At 48.3% G+C, this 25,157-nt stretch overlaps 12 protein-coding genes and 1 non-coding gene across 13 annotated transcripts, besides 1 other annotated feature; 6 read left to right on the top strand and 7 right to left on the bottom strand.

Annotated features, from left to right (window-relative positions):
- Positions 1–98: 98 nt before the first annotated feature.
- YALI1_B22499g (uncharacterized protein) lies at positions 99–2,156 on the top strand (the record flags this gene model as incomplete). Its single annotated transcript, XM_501010.3, has 1 exon — positions 99–2,156. One exon carries the CDS (start codon positions 99–101, stop codon positions 2,154–2,156), a length of 2,058 nt encoding a protein of 685 aa, XP_501010.1.
- Positions 2,157–3,410: 1,254 nt separating this feature from the next.
- Positions 3,411–3,679: a sequence feature (Partial Line element; YALI1_B22466t).
- A 1,103-nt stretch (positions 3,680–4,782) lies between these two features.
- On the top strand, positions 4,783–6,498 carry YALI1_B22452g (uncharacterized protein; the record flags this gene model as incomplete). The annotated part of the gene is made up of 1 exon (XM_501009.3): positions 4,783–6,498. One exon carries the CDS (start codon positions 4,783–4,785, stop codon positions 6,496–6,498), a length of 1,716 nt encoding a protein of 571 aa, XP_501009.3.
- A 119-nt stretch (positions 6,499–6,617) lies between these two features.
- Positions 6,618–8,675, bottom strand: YALI1_B22414g (uncharacterized protein; the record flags this gene model as incomplete). The annotated part of the gene is made up of 1 exon (XM_501008.3): positions 6,618–8,675. The coding sequence occupies one exon, from the start codon at positions 8,673–8,675 to the stop codon at positions 6,618–6,620; it is 2,058 nt and encodes a 685-aa protein (XP_501008.1).
- A 361-nt stretch (positions 8,676–9,036) lies between these two features.
- On the top strand, positions 9,037–10,605 carry YALI1_B22410g (uncharacterized protein; the record flags this gene model as incomplete). The annotated part of the gene is made up of 1 exon (XM_501007.3): positions 9,037–10,605. One exon carries the CDS (start codon positions 9,037–9,039, stop codon positions 10,603–10,605), a length of 1,569 nt encoding a protein of 522 aa, XP_501007.1.
- A 5-nt stretch (positions 10,606–10,610) lies between these two features.
- Positions 10,611–10,951, bottom strand: YALI1_B22391g (uncharacterized protein; the record flags this gene model as incomplete). Its single annotated transcript, XM_068282106.1, has 2 exons — positions 10,611–10,849; positions 10,894–10,951. The coding sequence occupies 2 exons, from the start codon at positions 10,949–10,951 to the stop codon at positions 10,611–10,613; spliced, it is 297 nt and encodes a 98-aa protein (XP_068138207.1).
- Positions 10,952–11,828: 877 nt separating this feature from the next.
- Positions 11,829–12,485, bottom strand: YALI1_B22375g (uncharacterized protein; the record flags this gene model as incomplete). Its single annotated transcript, XM_501006.3, has 1 exon — positions 11,829–12,485. One exon carries the CDS (start codon positions 12,483–12,485, stop codon positions 11,829–11,831), a length of 657 nt encoding a protein of 218 aa, XP_501006.3.
- Positions 12,486–12,763: 278 nt separating this feature from the next.
- Positions 12,764–14,071, top strand: YALI1_B22372g (uncharacterized protein; the record flags this gene model as incomplete). Its single annotated transcript, XM_501005.3, has 1 exon — positions 12,764–14,071. One exon carries the CDS (start codon positions 12,764–12,766, stop codon positions 14,069–14,071), a length of 1,308 nt encoding a protein of 435 aa, XP_501005.1.
- A 54-nt stretch (positions 14,072–14,125) lies between these two features.
- YALI1_B22351g (uncharacterized protein) lies at positions 14,126–14,950 on the bottom strand (the record flags this gene model as incomplete). The annotated part of the gene is made up of 1 exon (XM_501004.3): positions 14,126–14,950. The coding sequence occupies one exon, from the start codon at positions 14,948–14,950 to the stop codon at positions 14,126–14,128; it is 825 nt and encodes a 274-aa protein (XP_501004.3).
- A 2,921-nt stretch (positions 14,951–17,871) lies between these two features.
- Positions 17,872–19,620, top strand: YALI1_B22321g (uncharacterized protein; the record flags this gene model as incomplete). Its single annotated transcript, XM_501003.3, has 1 exon — positions 17,872–19,620. The coding sequence occupies one exon, from the start codon at positions 17,872–17,874 to the stop codon at positions 19,618–19,620; it is 1,749 nt and encodes a 582-aa protein (XP_501003.3).
- A 92-nt stretch (positions 19,621–19,712) lies between these two features.
- On the bottom strand, positions 19,713–19,801 carry YALI1_B22302r. The gene has a single exon. It is a non-coding gene; the product is annotated as a tRNA-Arg (tRNA).
- Positions 19,802–20,148: 347 nt separating this feature from the next.
- On the bottom strand, positions 20,149–22,428 carry YALI1_B22276g (uncharacterized protein; the record flags this gene model as incomplete). The annotated part of the gene is made up of 1 exon (XM_501002.3): positions 20,149–22,428. One exon carries the CDS (start codon positions 22,426–22,428, stop codon positions 20,149–20,151), a length of 2,280 nt encoding a protein of 759 aa, XP_501002.3.
- Positions 22,429–22,982: 554 nt separating this feature from the next.
- Positions 22,983–23,453, bottom strand: YALI1_B22266g (uncharacterized protein; the record flags this gene model as incomplete). The annotated part of the gene is made up of 1 exon (XM_002142981.3): positions 22,983–23,453. One exon carries the CDS (start codon positions 23,451–23,453, stop codon positions 22,983–22,985), a length of 471 nt encoding a protein of 156 aa, XP_002143017.1.
- Positions 23,454–24,078: 625 nt separating this feature from the next.
- Positions 24,079–25,074, top strand: YALI1_B22259g (uncharacterized protein; the record flags this gene model as incomplete). Its single annotated transcript, XM_501001.2, has 1 exon — positions 24,079–25,074. The coding sequence occupies one exon, from the start codon at positions 24,079–24,081 to the stop codon at positions 25,072–25,074; it is 996 nt and encodes a 331-aa protein (XP_501001.2).
- Between the last annotated feature and the right edge of the window lie 83 nt (positions 25,075–25,157).

Genomic DNA, 25,157 nt, shown 5'->3' with positions numbered 1-25,157 from the left:
ACAACTCTGCATAATCGGAATCCGAAACCAAATAAACTCGCGAATACTGCTGCAAATTGAAAAACCAAGCTGCAAACGCTGCACACTTCCGACGACCCATGAACCACACCGATATGACGCTGGAGTGCGAAACGTGGTCCAAGTCCCTGATGGACCACCTCGGGCTGGGCTTCAACTGGCACATGGACAACAAGCCTGCACCTGCCAAAAAGGCCTTTCGAAAGCTCGTCACTCGCCAATGGGGACTCTACTCACTGGCGGTCACGGCCATCTTCATTCTTGGGGCTTACGCCCTCACAAACGTCGCCGTCGACGCCATAGTTATCCGACGACTCAGAAAGTACGCCCGACCACCAGGAACTCGCGTGCAGTTCTTCCGACAGGGCCTGCGACTCAGACTCATGATCCCTCTGTTGCTGACCATTGTCACAGTCTGCTCTCTAGTCCAGACATACCAAGACTTCATCTTCCTTACCAAACGACTCGGCCGAGTGTCTGCTGCTCTCTATCCAGCCATGCTTTTTCTGGCTCTCAGACCCTCGCCACTTCCTAGAACCTTCTACCTCGCATTGTTGCCAGTCCACAAGTGGCTGTCACGAATCGTAGTGCTCACCACGGTCCTGCACTCCATCTTCTACGCATACATCTATTACTCTACAGGCGTACTGGGTAAGAAGATGGCCGAGATCGAAAACATCTACGGTATCATTGCTACCGCTCTTTTCTTGCTGATCGCAGCTACCTCCATTGCTCCCATCAGACGAAAGATGTACCCCATCTTTTACGGAATCCACTACCCTGCAACCTGGGCCTGTGTGTTCCTCATCTGGGGCCACGCCCGTCCCCCTGCCAATGGATACTTTTACTGCTCCCTGGCAATCCTCATCGGACAGATTCTTTACCGAATCTGGACCACCACTCACGTCAAGCCTCTGAGTATCTTCCCCGTGTCTCCTACCCTCTTCCTTGTAACCTACCCTAACGTATACAAGCGAGGATACAAGCCTTCGGAGTACGGGGGTCTTCCCAGCTTCGATCGAGATGTAGAGGATCATGACTTCGATGCCAAGCCGGTCTTCACCCCTGCTTCACACATTCGTCTCAGCTCGCCACTGTGGCAGCCCGCCACTTGGATGAAGTCCTCTCATCCCTACACCGTTGCCTCCCGGCCTGAAGACGACCATTTGCAGCTGGTTGTGCGAAAGAGCAACTTCTTCCCTGACACCACACTCCATGCAAACCGGAACATGTCTCTGACAGGTCCCTTCTGCTCGGTTCCTTCGACGTTCTTCATCCCCGGGGCCGCCAAGCGAGTTCTCTTGGTCTGTGGTGGTACCGGTATCTCTTTTGCTGCCCCTGTTCTGAGACACTGTGCAGATAGAGGCATCCCTTGCAAACTAGTGTGGGCTATTCGAGAAGTTCGAGATGTGGCCATCTTGCCTCTGCTTGGAATCCGATGCGATACCTCTGTCAACGTGGAGATTGAAGTCTACGTGTCTCGTCCCATCACTTCTCTCTCCCCCACAAAGGCTGGAATTATGAACGACTATCGATCTTCTCTTGGAAACAAGGATGAGGCTGCCGCCGCAGATGATATCGATATCAACATTGAGGCCTGTGGGCATGGCTGCTGCACTCCTTGTCAGGGCAACCCAGAACGAGTGCCTCTTCTGGAGGCTCAGAAACGTGAGGCTAAGCACCAGGAGCAACAGTCTCAGGCTCAGTCTCACGCCCAGCAACAGGCACTGGGAGAGATACCAGTATCTTCTAACGGTACGATCGACTACAATGCCATCCAGCCAGTTAAGGCCGTTCCTCTCCTGCGTCGTCCTCGAAAGATGACCTCCACTCTGCTTCGGAAGTCGTGGATCCCCACTGAGTACGACTCGCCGCTGGCTCAATTCACTATGATCTCATCAAAGCTCGCTCTGAACCTAGATCTAGCGAAGTGGTTGTCTGGAGTACTGGAGCCTCCTTGTGGCTCTCGAAACTCGACTCACACTACAGGTGGTACTTGTTGTATGCAGGTTCCCGGTCTGGTCGATAAGACCGGCTGCTGGGTGCTTGCTTCTGGCTCTGTTCAGCTGGTCAGAGAAACCAGCAAGTGGGCCGCTGATAACAGTTTCTTGTGTGTCAAGGACGAGTACTCCATGTAAGCTAGGGTACTGTCCCACTCTTACAAAGGCCTAAAATATTTATTGCATGCTAATGGGCTTCGGTCATAAAACTAATGAGATGTTAATTTACGAGTAATGAACGCAGCAGAGCGTAGGAGCGGAGAAATGTCAAGCGAGGATGTCTCGCATCGTGATTTATTGTATTTTATGTTTCATTTCTATAATTACATAATAATTACAATCAGTCACAGTTTAGACTGTGCATATGAGGGTTTACAAGTAGCTACTTGTACAAACTACTGGCAATACGTAGTCTGACGGCGGACGTGGGCTTGGATGGGATGAAGTCACAGGAGTGTCGATTAAACTACTGAACCGATCGCCTTGATCTTGTTGTACCGATTTTGAAGTCACTATTTATGAGACGAATCCGCATTTCTTGGTATCAAGGCGGTATGAACGGGCCGGCATCAGCCTCGGAGCTCAGCCAGATAACAAACTGACGCTCGAACGCGTGAATTGTCCTGAGAAGTTCGATCAAGCCCAACTCACGCATGAGATTGGTATCTCCCGGTGCACACACGAAATTTTGCGGAGAATCCCGCGTTGAACCAATCTCCCTCGATTCAATGGCTGCCCCCCAACGGGCATCTCGGCGCAGACTTCTCCATTATACCTTCAGCATCGTTGGTACGACAATGCTGCCCATGCCGCATCGCAATTTGGACGGGCCCCTCCCTAAGTGCAGTAAACAGGTCCTGAGACCCAACCACTGTCACAAGTATAACGGCTTCCAAAAATTTCATGTTTCAAAATCCTCAATTGCAAAGTCTCAACGAGTCGTAAGAATATATCTACTGTTCGTAATCGTGTATCTCGCGGAGGTGAGGTGTGACAGGCAACAGAAGTGCTACCTGTAGTTTGTGGTTCGGGGTCGAAGTATCTAACTAGACCTTTGTCGAAGGATCGTTCTGTTGTATCTTTGGAGTCTCTCCAAAATAACAAACTGGACAAGTGACCTAGACAGGCTCGCTCGCTACCATTTGAAGCGAATCACCGGAGTAGAGTCAGTGAGTTAGGTTGCTTAATAAAACGATATCCTCTTATCATTGGGTAATCGCTCCACCAAATAGTCACTGCCCGGGGATTTGTTTACATTACAGGAGTTTCCAGACTCTAAACGTGCTCTCTGGATCGCTTTCTGAACTCATACTATTGACTTTTTTTTTAGTTTACCTGTACCTGCATATTTCTTTTTAGAGTTACTATACTTGAAAAAACCCGATTGACGAAGGATCTTTACCGAGTCGAAATGTGGAGTACTCCCCTCTTTCCCAGGGCATGTGAACAGTGACGCCCCCCGGAAACATCAACAAGTCAAGACACGCAAATATCTGCGGGAATTGGCTTATGGGATCTGGAAGATGGAGAGATCCCTCCGGTACTCAGGGGACGACGCCACCCTGGGACATGTCCAACAGGGTTTGCTTCAATTCCTGAAGGAAGCCCAGATGTGTTTCTACGATGGACAACCGCCAGCACTTCACGATGAGCGAGAGTAGAGACGGTAGCAAGCGTAAAAGGCGGCCGAGGCCACCGAGAGAACAGCGTAGCAGGGCGCGTAGTCACCACAGGGGACGCAGAACCAAACCAATGACGAAGAAGAACCACAAGGAGACGTTTTCAAAGGCAATGCAAACGAAGAGGGCAATGGAAGGATTGAGATTAGAGAACTGGAGACTGGAGTGGCGTTTTCCCGATGAACGAACAAACACGCGAAGCTATGTGGACCGACATACAACACGGACTGAACCAGGTTTTTTTATGATTTTTTTACTGGAAATAGGTACGTGCCAAGTTGGACCATGACACTAAACGTGTTTAATTAGTAATATTCGTGTAAGCGTACATTCATTTCAAAGGTTATTCTTTCACAGCAAAGTTATAATTAAATGAATGTATATGCAGAAAAAAAAAAAAAAAAAAAAAAGGAGAGCCCTTGATAAGCTACAAATTCAGCATCAAAACGTAGAGGTATTATCGAGGTAATTAGGATGAAATATATAAATAGACAGTAGTGTTATTTTTCCCTCCTTAGACCCCTGAATTGATGTGCTGATTGAACTGCAGCAATAGCAGCCGTTCATGGATAGCATAGATAATGCAGGCTCGCTGAGATACATTCAGGGCAAGCATGGACTACCCAACGACAGCAAATGCAGTGTTTTTTTCAGTCCTCAATACACAAGTTCCAAGAAATTAGTTTCTATTTAACAATATAAGGTATGGGGATCCCGAATGTGCTACAACGTGCGTCCCACCAGCCACTTCGTGCCCGAGGCAAGGTTAGAATGTGTTAAAATACTGTATATACTTATGCACTGTATTGTATCTATCTTACGTGTAATATGATAAAATACAACGTATTTTTTAGACTTACAAGGGACATTTTCTGTGTAGCGTTATCCGTGGTATGACACACGCAGTGCATATCTTTCACCTGTGGTCTACTCTACTCGTACTATACGTGTCCACCCAATTTGTAACGCACTCTAACTGCTACACGACACAAAACATACACAAGACGATTCCGAGCTAGCTACAATATCCCTTTCCCCTGCTCAAACAGATAGCCCGTTGCTTTGATACCCCCCTACTCTCGTCAATGAGGGCAGATAGATTCATACCCACGGTCCTTCCTTCTCAGTACAATCGTTCTCCTTCAATAACTATTCGCAGAGACCGCCAGCTAACATCTTTCAGCGAACCACGGCCTTTTATCGATACCCTTTTGATAGATCAGTACTTGAACGAGGTCTCATCAGCATCATCTTCCGAAGGGGGTGGAGACATCACCTCGGGCCAAGCACCTACCTCCCCTACAACTGGAGGCATAACTAATGAGAACCAATTCTATCTTGCCGCGGCTTTAGGCCAATCTTCATCCGATCGTGTACTGACGTGGGAATCGCCGGCAACGTTCCATAGCACCCACAGTGTTGTCTCTCCAGGCAATACGTCCATCTTCTCGTTACCACTGCCCAACTCTGGCGAAGCCACAGAGGGCAGCACCAACTCACCTTCGACATCTTCTTCAACAATGACTTTTAACAGACTCCAATCTTCTCGTACATCGCCACCACGAGCCAACTCCGAGCGCAGGCAGGTTTACACCATGGGATCAGGTATGGGCGTAGCTGGAACAGATTACCCTATGGTGATGGCGTCCTTGACGATCAGTGAGGTTCCAGATGATTCTAAGAAAGTGGACATATGCCGCAACCTGCCCTATAGACTTCTGGATGCTCCGTTACTCCGCAATGACTACTACGCTAATCTCATTTCTTGGTCTCATCAGTGTGGAAAGGTTGCTGTTGGGCTTGGAAACGAAGTGTACTTGTGGCATGAACAAGAGGGTGCTTCTCTGCTCCAAATCAGTGGTAACCGATCGGCCATAATGTGTGTTACTTTCAACACTGTCAACGATCTTTTGATGATTGGATGCAGGAATGGCATGATATATATCGCTGATGCCCCTAAAGATATTATCCTGGCCAAGTATGATCATCGCTCAACTAGGCGTGGAAACAGTCTAGAGTGTGGTGTTTGCAGTGCCTTATGGGTTCCCAATCGTAATGACCTGCTCATCATTGGAGATGAGTCAGGATATACTGGTGTTCTCGGGATCAAAACCGTCTATGATAATGACCATGAAATTCACGGTTTGGCAGAGCTAGGAGGCCACTTTCAGCAAATATGTGGAATGGCGTCTCCCAAAGACGGCTCTGAGATTGCCATAGGCTGCAACGACAACTCCTGCTCTATCTGGGATATTTCTTGCTTGCAGGACTACAACTGGACACAAGACATTGAGCTGACCCTTAAGCACACGCTTGTTCACAATGCAGCTGTCAAAGCTATGGCGTATTGTCCATGGAGCCCGTCCTTGTTGGCAACAGGCGGGGGCTCCCATGACAGAACCATACGTTTCTGGCATACTGGCACAGGTACCCTGATCAAGAAAATTCCAGTGCATGCCCAGGTCACGTCCATATTTTGGTCGAGGTTCAATCGACAGTTTGTTGCCACCTTTGGCTTTTCAGATCCAGGTAGGGGCTCACTGATTTCAGTCTTCACCTTTCCTGAGCTTGAACTTCGTGTACAAGTCACCTCAAAAGCGGGTCTGCGGTTTTTGTCGGCGTCGCAATCTGCCAATGATGGACAGGTTGCTGTTACCTCCAACGACGAGACTGTTCGTTTCTATGAGGTCTGGCCTGTTGTAGCAGGAGCTGTTCCCATGTTCCCCAAGAGTGGTATCTTTGGAAGTGACTTGATTGAGCTGATAGAGGGAATCGAGAGACCTGAGGCTGTCATTCGATAATGTGCATGCTAAGCGGCACAAAAAACATCTATGTAAATGAATAAAAGAAAAAGGGATAGGAAGGTGCATCTTTATTTGGTAAATTGTCTATAAGATAAATAAATAAGGGTAGTCTCAGTCTATGCTGGGACAGACTCGTACTCCGACTTCTTGAAGTTGGACATGAGTCGTCTCCATCGACCAGAGTTCTTCTTGATAGGTTGGGTGTCCATTTGGAGCAGAATTATAGCAGCGGCAACTCCTGCACAGACAGCAGAAGCCACTGTTAGGAGCGCTACAGATACGGAGTGGCTTTGGACTGTTCTGTAAGGACACCTAGCAGTAGGTCCACCTGAGACCCAACAGTCTTCCTGAGAAATGGAATTCAGATCGATCCACACCGGGAAGGCCGTGTTTCCATAATCAATAGTGTCATAAGAGTCGGGGTCTGTTGTATCTCCACCTTTGTATACCCTTGTCTTTCCTGAGACTCCTCTGACTGTAATTTTGGCGGCGATATTTTGTAGGGCTGTTCTGGGCAGCGAGAAGGTATATCCAGGTGGACAGATGTTCTTCTCCTGGGCGGTATCAAAGTAGTTGACTTTCTGAGTGCCCACAGCCCAGTTGTATGCCAGTTCTCCCTGTCGACAGAGAGGGTAGTGTGTGTCGTAGCAGTTTGCTACGTGCCATCCGTCAGGCATGAGTACGGCGCAGTTCCAGGCAACTAGACCTGTGTTTCTGTCTTGCGTTCTCGTTACCGACTCATTATGGCATTTGCTGGGTTCATCTTCAGCCCACGACCACAGAGATTCGGTCATGAGACCCTGGAGTGTTTCTCCTGGAGCTAGGGTATTGTTAATGCTTGGGGAGAGCCCGCAATTGATGAACTCCTGGAATGAGACGTTTGAAATCGGGTCTTGTTGTGTCGACGAGTATGTTCTCCACGAAGCAGCACCCGTCAGGTTGATAGACTGCAGAAACTGTGGGTCCAGACGTATGCATTCTTGCAGGTTTTCATACGCAATGTTTTCATTTGTGTTTTCTGGGTCCGAGGAGCCCAACAATGCTTGTTTAGTAAAAATGACGTCTTGATCTGCCGAACCCCAACCGTACCCGTCCGGCTGATCGTTTTGAGATATAGAGACCATGACCCGAGCCTTCATCTCTAGCAGAATGTAATGTGCCAGAGGGAAACCCCGGTTACTGAGACCTTGGTAGTCGTAAGTTCTGGGAGGTTCTGCTTCTCGATCGCGATGAAGATCTTTGGGAGTGTAGAGTCTAGGACCGATGTAAGAGGATCCCACAATGTTTCCGAGCATCTGTGGTCCTGTGGTGTAAGTTGAAGGTGTCGTTGAGGTGCTAGAAGCTGACTCTGTGGAAGATGTGGTTCTGGTCGACTCCGTTGAGTTACTCATTCGAGAGGAGTTTGAAGAGGAGTTCGAGTCGCTGTTGGAGAAGGAGCCAGTCGACTCCATTCTAGTCGTTTTAGAGGCGTTTAACAAACTCGACAGGACGCTGCTGGCCAGCTGGGTTACGCTTGTAGACGTTTCTCTAAATTGTCGCTTTTGTCGTTGAGAACTCGAGTTACTTTGTATCGGCGTTTCGACCGTTCGGAGGTTGAGCTTGAGCGAGATGAGGTCGACATCGAGGTTGTTGTCGGTGACGTTGACATGATTACTAAGTGCCGCTAGAAAGTACGACAACGTCGCATTTTGGTCGCATGTGACGATATCAGTTGTGAGTCGTCTCTGTAGCAGAACAGGAGTGCCTGGTTCTGCAGAGCTTGGGAAAATCACGGGGCACAGCTGCCAGTACTGTTCCTTGTTGTTCCAATAGACGTCGAGTCCCAGAGACGTCATTCCGGACTTGAGCAGGTCCATGGATTTGAAAATGCCGTCCTGGGTGTATCCGTACTTGTTGAAGACCAGCGGGGTCAGCTCGGCGCCCTTGTACGTCAGTTGGTCGATCGACACATTGTAAGACACATCTCGCTCCGCTCGAGTTGCTGCCACCATCATATGGCTCATTCCCGGCCATACTGGGGCGATCCATGCCTGGCAGTTTTCGTCTCGAAGCGAGTCGTCATCTCGTTTTTTGAGCTGTTGCAGGCTGTGGTGCACATCTGGTGATTTAGCTGTGGCCAGCGGTATCAGCGCAACCAGAATGAAAGTCCACGGAAGCGTCCATAACCACACCATTGTGAGGAGTGGGGTTTTGAGGTTGGCTTTTTCTTACTAAGAGGCGAGTACGAGTATACATTTAATGTACATGTGCTTATTGTAACAGCCCACCTGAACTTTAAGGTGTTAGAGGTGGAATAATAGGGAAACAAAAACAAGATAAATCGCACAAGTTCAAAATAAATCGACTAGGACGCTCTCATGTCTTATTAATCGTTTCAATAGTTAGATAGCCTCGTGTGTGTGTACAAGTACAAGTTGTCTCGTACTTGTACTCGTCTCATACACAGACGCGCTCCATATGCAGGGTATCTGTATGAAGTGATTCTGCATCAACATATGCCCCCCCACCAACGCATCCTATCACATCTCCGAGACCATGCTGACAGTCCCTCCATTGATTCCGAGACTGCTTCTGGCCCTAACGCCTCTCGCCACAATCGCGGCAGCCTTCTTCTACTTCTCACAGACGAACGTTCTCCAACCAACGCCCTACATTGACGAGATTTTTCACATCCCCCAGACTCAGCAATACTGTAAAGGTCATTGGAACGCATGGGATAGCAAAATCACCACTCCACCGGGCCTGTACATCATTGGTTATGCATGGGCTCGCATGCTGACCCTCACGGGTCTTTCTGAGTCTGAGGCCTGCTCCACTCTGTCTCTCAGAGCAGTCAACCTCATGGCAGTGGTGATCTACATTCCTGCCACCCTATACATTATCCAGCGGCGGGTCTGGGGCTCCCAGGCCCATTTCAGCGCCTTTTCTCTCGTGTCTTTCCCCCTCATTTGGTTTTACGCTGCCCTGTACTACACAGACGTGTGGAGTACGGCTACTGTGCTGATGGCTCTGGCATTTGCACTAAGCCCTCGAGTTCCCTTCTACATGGTGCAACTGTCAGCTCTCATGTGTGCCGTTTCCCTTTTCTTCCGACAAACTAACATCCTGTGGGCAGCTGTGGTAGCTGTGATTGCCATTGAGAACAGCCACTACTCTAACGGCGCGCCTCCCAAGAACGGAGCTCTAGCCCAGATATTCTCTACTATCTCCTATACGTTCCAAATTGAGCTGCCAATTTTCAATATTCTCATTTCCTATGCCTCTGTTGCAGTTGGATTCTCATTTTTCCTCTACATCAATGGAGGTATTGCCCTTGGAGACAAAGACAACCATGTGGCCGGAAACCACATCCCCCAGGTATTTTACTGCGCTCTGTTCATCACCACGCTGGGATTCCCTGTGTGGTTCACCTGGGCCCACCTCAAGGCCTACATCAGCTCGTCCTTTTCTGTTCTGGGTCTCACTGTTCGACCCCTGTTTATCTTTGTCCTCATTCCCCGTCTGTTGAAGTCCTACGCTATCGAACACCCTTTCTTGCTCGCAGATAACAGACACTACGTTTTTTATCTATGGAGGCGACTTCTCAAGCCTGCCATCTACTCCATTAGTGTGGAGGATGTCATGCAATCCCAGGATGCCATTGACCCCAAGACTCTGGACGTGATATCCATCGGTCTCAAGTATGCTCTTTCTGCAGCCATCTACTTCTCCCTGTGGAACATCTGGACTACTCTGACGAACTCCATTCCTGCAGCTATTCTTGTCCGGGGACGAGGTTTCAACCGACGAAACGGTAAGAGCATCTCTCCTGCTATTGATCTGCAGTGTCTCACTTGGCCTATTCTGTTAGCCATGGTCTTTGCTACTCTGGCATCTCTCATCCCCTCCCCTCTCATTGAGCCTCGGTACTACATTCTTCCCTATCTGTTCTGGCGTATCTATATGACCCCCACTACTGCAGGCAAGCGGGTCAACACCGACGCTCGGTTCCTTCGTGAGTGGATCTGGTACATGCTTATCAATGCTGCCACCGTGTACATGTTCCTTTATAAGCCCTTTGAGTGGGCCCATGAGCCTGGCGTCCTACAGCGGTTCATGTGGTAGCTAACCTATGGCCAAACTTCAATAGAATATCGATTAACCATTAACTGCTGATGGAACGGTGGGAGTACATACACACACAGACGCACACACTGGTGATGCGACGCGAACATATTGTGTGTTTGTGCGTCTATTGTTTCTGGAATCGACTTTAACATACTGATGCCATATGCGTCTTGCTTCACCTCCCTGAAGGAAACCTGTAAGGCTTCTTTGTGCACATTTGGCTCCCCTGTTCTTGAAGATGCTTGAGGTAGTCAGCTCTGGAGAAATTTTGCTGACATGAAGGACAAATGGCCCACTGTGGGGCGGCTGGCGGTAGAGTCTGCGGCTTGGATCTAAGCTCCATACTTGCTGTGTGTGAATTTAATTTGTGTCTGGCGATTACTCGAGTGATAAGCCTATATATAACCGCTGTTAAAACCAGTTACCTCTGACTGATCTGACGGGTGATGCGTGGACACTTGAGGCAGGCCGCACCATTGTCATATGACAAGAAAACCGTTGAGGCAAGTGTAGAGAAGTGGCTACAATGAATGGGATAAGATAAAAACTTTTTGTGAATAATTAGACAGGAGGGAAGCTGGTTCTTATACATTTCTTGTGTCATAATTTTCATGTGATCTTCGTTATTTTTGTGTACCCCAAAAAATCTTCGGCTCTACAACGGCTCCGCTTTGATGTCGAAGCGCCGTAGTTGACTGGTCAAGTATGGACAGAACAAGGAAGCATTGGGCAATTCACGTTACACCAGGGGAGATAGTCTTCTACAGATAACGAGCAATGAAGAACTCCACAGTTCATTGTCTACAGTAGTATGTACAGTATGTACATCATTGCTGCAGCTGTGCTCGCAACACAAAAAATAAATATCTTTAGATTCAGGTTCTACTTCTTGCTATAGTCACCTGTTTTTTTTGTTTTTTTCTGCATATACATTCATTTAATTATAACTTTGCTGTGAAAGAATAACCTTTGAAATGAATGTACGCTTACACCTGTAAACTGGCTACAAATACCATCACTGTCCTTGTACACTGTTCTTTTGTTGTTGCTTAAGCAGTATTACAGTAAGTACACCCTTCAAGATAACGAGCTGGGGTTCATGTAAAAAAAAAACACAACCAATCGTACTTGTATATTACTAAGACAAGGCACGTGGGCTGTTACTTACCACCCTCGGAAATCAGGATTATGCTCGTACCCAGAGTGGCTACTCCGTCTCCTCAGATCTTACCCCATAACATGTTTCGTCCCATGTTAAAGGCTGAGATACGGACAGTCTTCCACAGAGTAGCCACATCCAGAGTGGATGTGAAGGTGTCGAGGAATCCGAAAGGCAGCATAGCAGGAATCCAGCCCTGAGCCAGCTCCAGAGCCCACGATCCAGGAGGCATGCCGTACTGCTTAACCTGGCCTCGAACCAGATGGTGAGAAGAACCAGGAAGGTACACCTCGGGCTCCATCTTACCGGCAGTATGACATACCTCCTTGCCAGTGAGCATCATGTAATAATCGTCAGCATAATGCACACCGGTGTGACCCTCGGTACCCACAGCACTTCCAAAAAAAATGAGGTATTCGCTGATGGAGGCATGGAGCACAAACATAGAGCCCATTGCTCCCCCGGCGTTATTGAAGACCCAGTTGTCAAAATCTAGCTCGTTGATGTACTTGCCGTATCGCTGTTTGAGAGCAGCTCCAAGGTCTATCATGATTTCGGTGGCATTACCTCCTGGATTTCGCTCCAGAGATGTATTGACCATATCCATGACCTCTTGGTTATCGAAGATGTACCTGTGGGGTAGGACGTTGACATAGAGCCAGTCTGACAGCACGTACATGCCTAACACGAGCAGCGAGATGAATCCGACGAGTTTCATTATTGCTGGAAATGATTTTTACTGTTCGGGAAATGTACATCTGTGACGTTTTATATACCCGTACTTGTAGCTTGGTTTCTTCTTCGTCTTTACCTCAAGGGGGGTGCGGATCAAGTCCGCTTTTCCGCATGCACTCCAGCTCAACCCTAAAGTCATCGCAAAATACGACGGACGCGACACATGCATCGCCCTGTCTTGCATGGTCTCATTTTGAGTTGGCAACCAGTGCGAAATGCGAAATAGACGCGTCGACCAGAAAAACAACAGGCTAGCTCAACATGCTCTCCTACACCAGAGTCACGCCTGTGTTTTGCGACCCGGGATTGGTAGCGTATGTGTTTGAGCGCAAGCTGGTGGTTCGACAGTTTCAGGATGATGTCAGCGAGTTAATATTTGCTCTCGATCTGCCAGGGCTCTTTGCACAGAGAGTACGATGCATTGAATGGAGACCGCTGCCTGAAATGGCACCAGATACAGACACAGCCACAGATCGCAGTCTGTTGGTGGCTTCCTCAAATGAGGTGCTTTTCTACAGCGGAGACGGGATGCTGCTGGGCCAGATCAAGCCTGATTTCGGGGTCGCAGCAGTCAAATGGGTGACTCCAGAGCACATTTGCATCATCTCACCCAACTCTTTAGTAGGAGATATCTACTGGATCGAGCCGACGAAGCAAATGATTGGAATCAACCACGTCATCCGCATAAACGGCCCAAAAACTACGCACATTCACATTACCACTATCGACAACTTCCCCGTGGTCAATCTGCTGACAAGAATAGGCGTCAAGGACTCTCTTACTCGTGTGACCATTCGCTCGGCTCTCGAAGTTACAGTCGACGCCTCCTCGACGTTTCTATTCGACACTCCCGCAGATATGTTCAAGTGTCACAATGGCCTCTTTGCATTGGCAGACAATCCTGCAGTCGGCCACAAAGTTTCTCTCTTCTCAACCTCTGGACATCTCCTATCTGAATGGGAGGGCTCGGCAGTGCGCACACTGCCTTTCCAGGACAGCATTATCTCTGCGATGGAGTTCTGCGGGTATGGAGACCATCAATACCTGGCTACAGCTGCCGAAAATGTGGTCTCCATCTTGTCATTGAGACATTTGCAGCCCATGAAGGTCTTAGTGCAGTCCATTCTTGTGACGAGAGACATCTTTTACGTTGACTGCTGGCGTCTCAACGAAAGTGGTGACTATGAAGCCCAAACTACTCCGTATGCCCCTTACTCTGTAGTTGGAGTGAACAGCTCCTTTGCATTGACACCTTGTGACATCCCCTTCATGGCCTGTTCCCATCATGGGTATATTGCCGTTGTATGCTCTCTGACTCCCACGACAGTGTGGATCTGGAGTATACAGGATGATGCCCCTGTTGTTCATACTGTTCTGTGCCATGACTCTGAACACACAATCACGGCATTATCATGGCACCCTGACCAGGCCGTGTTGATGATTCAATTCGGGCACATATCCTCCGTCTGGGACATGCCTGCTGCTTCGGGTAAACATATGCCCTACCGTGTCAAGTGGTTACCTCGAGGTATGCTTCTCTACGATGGTCAAGAGTTTGGACTGGCTTGATTTTGGACGTCTGATTAACCAAAACATGTATATTTATTCAACTAATTATTTATTTTACCCTTCATGTTTCAAATCTTTCCCTTTCTTCTCAGCATTGAGAGCGTCGATCTGCTGTTGAAGCGTCTCGTTCTCAACTCGTAGGATTCCAATCTCAATCTCCTGCTGCAAGGCTCGCCCTGCTCCCAACATGCTTCCTAGTCGCTTGTTCTCGGCCACCAAGGATTGCATTTTGGAACACACTCTGTATGCTGCGGACTCGTCGTAAGCTCCCTGTGCCAAGAGAGACTCGATGGTCATCTCGAGACGCTGCACCTCGTCATTTTTTGACTTGACCTTCGCATTTAAGTCTCGGAAAGCGTTCTCGGTGGCGTTATCCATCTTGTGGATGGATACGGAGTCTTGTCTAGACAACTTCTGGCTCAGACGATTGATCTCCTTCTGCAGAGCCTCAATCTCAAGACCCTGTTTGGCCACGGTGGCAATAGAGTCACGTTGGACGGCACTGTTGTTGTGACTGATATTGCTGTAGCAGAAGGAGTGCATCGCGTGGTTGTCGTCTCTGTGCCGTTCAGTAGCAGCATGGGAACTAGACATGGACCCGTAGCTGTTTGTGGTACTCAGTCCGCTGCTGTTGCCATAACTTGACTGCACATAAGAGGAACCGCTGGATAGGTCACGAGACGCTCCTATGGAGTAGCCAGAGGACAACCTTCCTCCTCCACTATGCATAGAGCTGATTCTGAACGGGCTAGTGTATGGTTGGGGCGTTTCAGGGGTGCCCATGAGACTTGTCTGATGTGGTTTGGCAAATGTCTTGGCCGTTACTGCCTGTAGAGGCTCTTCTTCCGCTGGTCGACCGCTTCCAATGGATCCAAACATATTTGTGGTTGTTTTGATGGAAGGATAAGAGTGTCTATGTAACTACGGTGCCATTTTAAAGGCCGTCTTTGGTATGTCAAAAATCCATCTTTACCCATACAGTTGACGTGTCAGGTCCAGGCGGTTGTTTTGGGGCAGGCTTGGAATGGGGAGAGATATGCCAGAGTGGGTATGATACTTAGCTACAATGTACAGCATGTACGATACTCGTACTTGTATTGGACTCGTACCATACAAGAACGAGTGGTACAGTGTAGAGCTGAAAGTACACTTGTACCAGCACATGTGCATGTATCGTACGTACAGTATCAAATAATATCGAACCAAAACACAATAGCACTGCCTCTCCATATTCTCAAGGCCGTGCTGCCTTCACGGTCTGTATGTTATGTTTCACTAAATTACTGTACCATAAACAGTTGTCAGATTGGGTTTGGTGTTATATTTCTCATGCAGGAAGCGGACTGCAAACTCCCGGACCGTCCCTTGCACTGATGATGCAGCAACATGGGTGTTAGCCCTACTTGTAGTGGATCCAAAAGCTTCTTACAACTACTGTACCGACTGCGTTGGTAGTATACAAGTACATGTCTATTCACGGTTATAGCAGCTGACACCTACAGTAGAGAATGTGGGTGCTCATAATATTTTCATATATACCAAATACTATTCACCAGCTGATCAGTATGTACGATTCTGTACGATTCTGTACATCCTACGGAAATGAAACAGGTCTTACATGACTATCCACTTTTGGTAATGTCGCATACAGACAAAACAACTTTATGTGGGACCTTCTTTTTTTTCCGGGGGTGACCACGCACCATTGAGGCAGGCAGACAGCCTTGGCCCTGGTCTATCTGCATATAACTACAGCCTGTATCCCATCATCTACCCTCCACCCTCTTTCAGCTTCCTCATCCTCACCATGAAAATCGCAGGCACATGTCCCGTCAAATGCCGTCTATGCCGGCGGCTCATGTGGTGGTACGAATTCGAAGCTCACCTGATTGCTACCCACGAAATCCTGTGTGCCGGAGATATGACGGAGCTCATGTCTCTGATCATGTTCAACCGGGACACCATCGACCGCTCTGATCCAATAACGCCTCAGTGGCCACAGACAATTCCTTCAGCTCCGAGAGTGAAGTAAACTACCCACTCAACCACTGCTCACACCATAAATCCGCTAACTCCAAAGTGTTCGGAGCACCCTTCACACACCGACGATAGAGTCGATCTGCTGGCCAGATGGATTTTGTCACAGTAGCTATCTCCAGATATAGATATGCTGCTCGGCTGCTTGCTCTTGGCGGTGGCCTCTTTTTCTTCTTTTTACAACATATGCCGCTACTTGTAGCTTGGCGATGTCAGATACAACATCGGTCATTTGTACTAACAATGAATACTTTAAAGGATGCTATAATATTGGCTGCCAAATTGGAAATAAGGCCCACGAAACGGGACCAAATCTGATGCGTAATTAACTGTAGATGTAGATTACTCCTCACCAGCTCTTACCTCATCTACGTTACTTCTCATTACTTTTTCTTCCAGCATTTGTCAAACCCCACATAACCTTGTTTTTCTGTCGTTTGCCTGCACCATATGTGGGGTTACAGTTGGTGAGGTGGTGTTCGATCTGTACATGCTGTAGCTTCCATTGCTATTGTGGTGTTGCACCTGACGGCAGTATTGTACTCGTACTTGCAGGGTCCAACGTATAATAATATCTTGTGGCATTTGCTTTGTTGCTCCTTCCACAGCTCGCCCATCTTTTTATAAATTCTAGAACAAGAGACTTGCTATTCTATTTCAATCTTGGCGTAGCTCCTATTTACTACATACTGTACAGTATATACTGTAGCAGACCTCTGGGACCTCTGGGTATCCCCCAATCTCCTATTTACCAATACCAATAAGGTGAACACGGCATTTTTGCTTCGACTCCAGCAAGTGTAGTATAAACCCAACTTTACTACACGTGTTGGTGGGCCTTAGGGGGCTGTTATCACTGCCTAAATGACGTCAGTATCTGCCACAATTCGTCAAGACATTCTTTTGATACCCAATATTTTGATTTCTCCGCACGAATATCTCATTTCACCTTTATTTCTGCTCCTCAATGCCCCAACGACCCCCAATGCTACGGAAAGAAGCCGTTCACCTTTGGGAACAGGGTTCGAACTTTGCTGGCCCAGTAAGTCGATTATAGCACAAGAGCTCGCTGAGTTATTAGAATGAGGGGAACTCCATCGTGGGGGGCATGAGACATACCGTGGAGGAACCTCGAGGACCCTCTGTATTACTGCTACCTTCCTGATACCGATTCCGTTGCAATGTGATATCAAACGCCAACGGTCAAGAATGACCCACTGCTGCTAATTGCACAAGGCTGAAGACAACGTATTTGTATGTCAGAACCAACGAACTATGGTCCAGCCAAAGTTAGACTCACTTTCAGAAAGGAAAGTCTCCACAACGAAGGGCTGTGACAGAGATGATAAGAACGCATTAAACCTCATGGATGTCTTACTGCCTGCGCATTGGCCCCCACGAAGCGGGGAGAATCAAGGCTTTTCTCGAATTAACCGTTGCAGAAACACTAACACGACTGTTCTCCGTGATATCTTCGTGCCTGGGAACTTCGGCATGTGCTCGTGGTGTCCCACATAGTCCGCGTTTTGCAGTCTCCAATGCCCCTGCTTTCCTCCACCGTATCTGTCCAAACCAACCTTCTATTAATTTATGGCGATCCCAACGTCTACTTACTACTGCATCTCACATTGAGTACCGACAGCCATGCTGTTTCTGAAACCTTGTGCCCCTCCATTCCTACGAGGAGAAGCCCGGAAATGTAAGCTCCTCGACATATATAACTTGGACTGTCGAGTCCGAAGCTACTTTACACACACAACACTATGAAAGACTTCCTCGCCTTCACCAAGGCTTCTACGGAGGTCAAGACCGTCTTCTTCGGATGCCGAGGAACTCCACTACATCGAGTGGTTGCGGCTATTGCTGGAATTGGCTTCCTGCTGTTTGGTTACGACCAAGGAGTAATGGGAGGTCTCCTCACTCTTCCTACTTTTATCCAGGAGTTCCCTAGCATGGACACTTCTGACCATCTTCCTCCTGACGTCAAGACTCATAACACAACCATCCAGGGCACAGCTGTGGGCATCTATGAGATTGGATGCATGCTTGGAGCATTGTTTACAATGTGGGCTGGCGATAAACTTGGTCGACGGTACATGATCTTCTGGGGTTCCATCATCATCACCATTGGTGCCATTCTCCAGTGTGCAGCTTACAGTCTGGCCCAGTTTATTGTTGGCAGAGTCATTGCCGGTATCGGAAACGGCTTTATCACTGCCACTGTCCCCATGCTTCAAGCTGAGTGTGCTAGACCCGAACGTCGAGGAGCTCTGGTCATGCTCGAAGGAGCTCTGGTTACAGGAGGCATTGCTCTCTCGTACTGGATTGACTTTGGCTTCTACTTTGTCAAGACCAATGACGCCGACTGGCGATTTCCCGTAGCATTCCAGTGTGTCTTCTCTATGTTCCTCACTTTCACTGTCATGTCTCTTCCTGAATCACCTAGATGGCTGGTCAAGAAGGGACGTTACGAAGAAGCCGCGGGGGTTTTTGCAGCTTTGGAAGACGTGGCACTTGACGATCCTTACGTAATTGACCAGGTCACTAGAGTGAAAGAGTCCATCATCATGGGACAACTTGCTCAGCATGGTATCGAAGGTGAAGAGGCGCAGCGAAAGATGGCCGCGGGTGAATGTCAAATGGGAGACGAACTGCCATTCTGGCAGCAAATCAAATTGCTCTTCACATTTGGAAAGAAGAAACATTTCCATCGAACCATGTTGGCTTACTGGATTCAGGTCATGCACCAGGTCTCAGGTATCAACCTCATCACTTACTACGCAGCTTATATTTACCAGACATCCATTGGTATGAACGCCATGAACTCGAGAATTCTGGCAGCTTGCAACGGAACAGAATACTTTTTGGCCTCTTGGGTGGCCTTCTACACAATTGAGAGATTTGGACGAAGAAAACTCATGTTGTTTGGAACCATCGGACAAGCATGTACAATGGCTATCTTGACAGGCTGCGTGTACGCCTCTTCAACTCCAGCGGACGGAGGTCTCGGAAATGAAGGCGCCGGAATTGCCGCAGCAGTCTTTCTGTTTGTGTTCAACTCTTTCTTTGCTATTGGATGGCTGGGTATGTCATGGTTGTACCCTGCCGAAATCACCTCCCTTGAAGTTCGGGCTCCCGCCAACGGTCTAGCGACCTCTGGAAACTGGGTCTTCAACTTCATGGTGGTCATGGTTACCCCCGTGGCCTTCAACTCCATCAAATGGAGGACATACATCATCTTTGCTTGTATCAACGCTGCTATGATCCCTACCATCTATTTCATGTATCCTGAAACCATGGGCAAGTCTCTGGAAGATATCGACATGATTTTCGCTCTGTCCAACCCGAAGACCCCCTGGGATGTGGTGGGTATCTCGCGGCGAATGCCTAGCAGTATCGACAACGCTTCTCCTGCTCCAATAATTCTCGAGAAGCCTTCACAGGAAAATCTCGAATACGCTCCTTCAATGAGCGAAGGTACTATTAACAGCGTTCGAATCGAGACAGCGTAGTTATATTTATTACAGACAGGGAGATGATCATTAAGAATAAATTTATATAAGAGCTTGTTTACCAAAAATATCGGTATCACGTAGTAAAAAAGAGAGGACGACAGGACTCGAACCCGCAGCCTTTGGAGGACGTCGTTCACAAGAACCGAAATCCAATGCGCTACCATTACGCCACGTCCTCTTTTGAACTACCTTCCAAACCTTAATGAATCGTTATATTATGTTATTCAGTTCGCCAATTCCGCAGCGCACATCGCAAAGATTCAGAAGTGTATGATTTATTGAACGCCAATAACCCGGCTTACTAGGTATATAGCTGTAATGAATCATTAGAATTAAAAAAAACCAGTTCGAAATCACGTGATAGTGAACTTTATTTTTAAGTACTGCTTTGACGACAAAACCATGTAAATGACCTTCGACAGCAAATTCAATTTGTTCAATATATCTCAATATCTGATGGTCTCCGTGATACAGATTTATTCAGATTTATTATTACCCTCATCATGCTACGGTATTACATATCCATTATGCACTAACTCGCTGGAACACATAGACGTATGCCAGCTTCTTCATGTCTTCAACAGAGGAAGAAACCACCTTCTCATCGTTGAAAAGGATCCATTTTCCATCTTTCTTCACGTAAGCAACGTAGTGACCAGCGTGAACAGAAGTACCCTTGTGGCAGATGATGCCTGTCAGCTCGTAATTGTGTGGCTTCTCAGTATAACCAACAGGACCAGACGAGGCTACCTCGGTTGCGACAGCTGCAGATTCCTCCTCTCCCTCGTCTGCAGGATTCTCAAAAAGCCAAGCTACAGCCATCTCCACGTTTCCTGAACACTCTCGAAGGGCCTTTCTGGCTTGGTTGGGAGTGAAACCCATCTCTGCAACCTGAGCTATGGCAGCAGAGTTGTCGGTGGAGCCACTGCTAGGAACAGAGGAGTCGATAACCAAAGGTTCGTCGATATCCGCATCCTCCATGTGCGAAAACAGCCAGTTCATGGCAGCATCGGGATCGGAGTTACCGGTATGGTAAAGAGCCTTCTCACATCGAACAGTAGGGAATCCCATTGCCGAAAGAATCTCGACTGCTGTCTCATTAGCGGTCCATCCAGACGAGTTTCCCTCGCCTGCCTCGTCTTCGGGAAGCTCCTCCTCGTTGTCCTGCTTACCAGGCGAAATGTAATCGTCTAGATTGAGGTTCTCGTCGACATTGAGATTGACATCGACCTTCATGGGCACCCAATTCTTGATCTGGAACCTGGTTGAATTCAGAACAAGAACATCAGGCAGAGATGCAAACTTGTTGGACACAGAGGCCTCCTTGCCACCACATTTGCACGAGTAATCGGTGGTCTGGGCTCCAGTGTATTTAATAAGGCATTCAGACAGTTCCACGTCTTCGTAAACGGTCTTTCCATCCTGCTCTCCCTTCTCTCTTATGGGAACTGGCACGCTGAGGTTTTCCTGGGCTTCCTTGGTGTACCGCACCTTGTTACAAGAAAGGCACTGGAGTCGCTTTTCGGTCTGGAATCGGAAGATATCAGTCAGGGCTCTACCTCCTTCAATCTTGTTGTCAATAATGTCCGTCACATGAGCCCAGAACTCAAAGGCATCCTGCTGTCGGTTGGTAGAGAATTCGGGGTGGCCCTTACCCAGCAGAGTCTTCAATGCGAAAGGTCGGATACCCCTCTGATACGACACCTCTGAGTCATCGTAAACATCAGGCACGGCGTACCGTCCAGACAACAGACCGTCGGCCAGTTTTCTAAACTGTGTCACATGAGAGTTAATAGGGTCAGCAATGAACTGCTGAGGCACGTTGAACTGCTTCTGGAACGCGGGTAGAGAGAATATCACTTGCATGGCCGAATTGAGGTAGCACGAGTTTCCGAGGTTGTTCATGCCTGTAAGTCCAGGTCCAAACACAGGCTTGATCTCACCGGACTCATTCTCCATGGAGAACTGCCACGTGTAATTCTGTTCAATTTGGAGCTCCGTCATAGATTTTTCTGTCTTTTGAAGGTCGTCAATCTGGATTCCGAAATGGGACAGGTGCTTTCGGAGCTCAGGATCCTGCCGTTCGTCGTTACAAATGTAGCAGTAGACGTCGGCAGAGTGGGCTGTGATGGATCCAAGCTTGACAGCCACTCCATGGCCAGTGGTCTCGGAGTGGGCCAGAGCATGGGTGTTTCCAGCCACTCCTCCAAATTGTGCTCGTCCACATCCAATTGCTCCACAATCCAGGCACAGCCACAAGTTCTCCTTGAGATCGCACTGGGCGCAATGGGGAGCAGAGAAATTAAGATCAGGTGCGGCAGACTGATTCAGGTTGCGGGTGTGTTCACAGGAAACGATCTCGTTCTCCCAGGCAGCAACCTCCGAACGAGCAGCAAACGATTCGGCATTCTCCACCGCAGCCAGAAGTTCCGGGAAAGGCTCTCGGGTCTCGTCCAGCTTCTCCGAGCCCACAGCCGTCACCAGCTTGACTCCCCACTGAGTGTCCCAGTCATCCTCCTCCTTGTGGGCCTCAATGGCCAAACGTTTGGGCGCATTCTCGTCGGATCGAGCCTTGGCCTTGCGCTTCTTGTGCACGGTTGCAAAGTACGAATGGCCAGTGTTATCGAAATGGAGCTTTGTGTAGTCCTGGTTGGCGTGGGCTGAAGAGGCTTGGAAACAGCTGAGACAGACATCGAGTCCGCCTTGAAGATCGGGAGTGTCGAAGGAGTATGCACAATCGTCCTTGTGCACGGGTCTGCCGTTGGGAGGCTGTAAATTGATGGCGGCTTCGGTGTATGGATCCATGATCTGTACTTGTAGAGTATAGTATGTACTGTACCTGTATCGTGGAGGACAATATGATCTAAACTAAGATGTGCATGCATGAGTGGCGTTGCTAGGGAGGTGGCAGTACAGGCATTGTAGAGAGAGGTTCGTGTTTTAATCGAAGAATAATACTATAGTTAAGGGATTGATGTCATCAAAATGGCAAACCTGCTTTATTGCCTCAGGATATCTACTCCACAAATACAGGTCATCGCGTGAAATTCAAGCCATGCAGATCTCGGATTGGAAACTGAAATTGAGCAAGTGAGGACAGCTCAGATAGATGGTTTTGACAGTGATATTGACAATAGGATCTTTTCTGTTACCTTTCCCTGATCCCCACCCACTACACGGGCTCTACTTCAATTACGTCCCGCGGGCATTAGTCGTTGTCGCCACCTTCCGTATTTATGACTACTCTCAAAATACTTGTAGAGGATATCAATTGCTCAACCACAGTACTACTACCATGTCCCACCCTTGCTTTCCTCATAAACAATGCATCAACTATTATCTTCTGTGCCACATATCTCCTAGGCCTCGGTGATGGTACCAATGAAGGCCACCTTGCCGTCAACAGCAACATCGCCCAGAATCTTGGAGTCGGGGACAACCTTGCCCTTAATAAGCAGTTTGACACTGTCGGCGGTCGTTGTGACACCTTGCTCGGCGGCCTGCTTCACTACCAACTGCTTGACGTTGAAGATCGAATCGTCACTGGGGGCAGAGAGGGTGATCATGAGCTTTGGTGCCTTAAGAGTTTTAATGGTGATCTCAATAGTTTCGGCCACAACGTCGGCTTGGGCGGTCTTCTCCTCGATGGGAATGTTCACCAGTCCACTACCAGACACACCAGTCTTCTTCTTGGCCTCGGGCATCTTGGGCATTGCCACCAGGGGCTTCTTGTCGAGCTGAGCCTTGTCCTTGACATAATCGGTGGCAAGCAGCGAAGAGGGGTCGAGTAGAGAGACAAAAGCTCTTGCGAATGTCGTTTCAGATGCCATTATGTTGTGTGATTGTGACTTGCACGTTCTATCACGTGAATCTGGGGGTTGAGCCTGTCGCTCTTGGTGTTGGGTGTCTGCTCACCATGCGTGAGTTCGAATCCCCCCAGCCACACCTCCCAGAATTCAATTACATATCATGCATAAATATATGAGCATGCATGATGCAATGCACGTCCACATGTACTGTATGACGGGAAATGTTTCTAAGAGAGCAATCCACTACAAGTACAAGAACAAGTATCAGTTTCTTGTACAACCTTTTGCTTTTGTGTTGCTCTCGGCAATGTCAGTACAAAGGCCCGACTCCAAACTAAATTGGGCATATATTACCAATTATTAACGCTACAAGGACTAGAGTCTGTGGATTTTTTAGTGCCCTTCCGTGGACCTGTCAAGCCCATCGCTTCGGATAAGCTCGCACACGCGGCTAAATTGAGTCATTGTGTGGAGGCCAGCCGGGAAGTACATATAAGGCCACATTTCCTGGACTACGCGAGTAGACGAGCCGTGGCAACCTCTTCGAACGTGTTCCAGTTAAACACCAAACTTTACCCCCGGCTTCTTCCAGGGTTCTTCTCGGTTGCTTACAGTTAAAGCAGCGCACATCACTTCCACATTGATCATGCATAATAGCTCTCGGGCGCTCTTATCTCCCGACTTCGACTTAGACCAACACCTCCACCAGTCCAAGATGCCTGAGATTGCTCCCCACAACGACAAGGAGCGGGTCTGGACCACCCTGATTACCAACACCAAATACCTGGATGGTCTATTGACGCTAGACTACTCTTTGAAACGAGTGGGCTCGCAATATCGACTCATTGCTCTCTATACTGACTCCTTTGAAAAGGAGGGCCATGATGCATTGGCCGAGCGAGGAATCCCGTCAAAACACGTGGAGTACCTAATTCCTGCCAAATCCAAGGACTACTCGCAGGACGTGAGATTCTACGACTGCTGGAGTAAGCTACAGCCATTCTCACTTTTCGAATATGACAAGGTTGTCCAATTGGATTCGGATATGGTTGTTGTCCAAAACATGGACGAGCTTTTCGACCTTCCTGTTGGTGAGAGTAACGGCAATGGTTCCACGTGGGCTTTTGCTGCATCTCATGCCTGCACTTGCAATCCTTACAACAAGCCACACTATCCCAAGGACTGGATTCGGGAAAACTGTGCCTTCACTAACATCTCCAAGTCTGACGACCTGAAGAACCCGCTTTTCCAGAGCTGCAATCTTGGCCTAGGAATCTGCAATGGTGGCCTGCAGGTGGTCAAACCTGATCCCGAGCTCTATGACAAGATCATCGACGCTGTTTCTGCACCTGCAACAGGAGAGTACGACTTTGCTGACCAGTCACTTCTGTCAGACGTGTTCAAGGACCGCTGGATCGGCCTGAGCTACCGATACAATGCTCTGAAAACTCTCAGAGTGTTCCACAAGGAGCTGTGGGACGACTCTGTCATCAAGAACATTCACTACATCATCACTCCCAAGCCGTGGGAGGTCGAAGAAGATGAATACGAGGACACTACTGGAACTTTCAAGTGGTGGTGGGACATTAATAAGGAGCGACTGACACTGGAGGGTGCCAGAATATCTACTCCCCCCTCTTAAACGGTATTTCCCTGAAGGTACGTACAGTATATTACATAGACATTACAATAGACATCACATTTTTACTCTAAGCATTTTCAACG

Source organism: Yarrowia lipolytica, chromosome 1B (genome assembly GCF_001761485.1).
Source record: "Yarrowia lipolytica chromosome 1B, complete sequence".
In the NCBI taxonomy this organism is placed as follows: Eukaryota; Fungi; Ascomycota; class Dipodascomycetes; order Dipodascales; genus Yarrowia; species Yarrowia lipolytica.
This window is presented reverse-complemented; position numbering and strand designations above follow the sequence as displayed.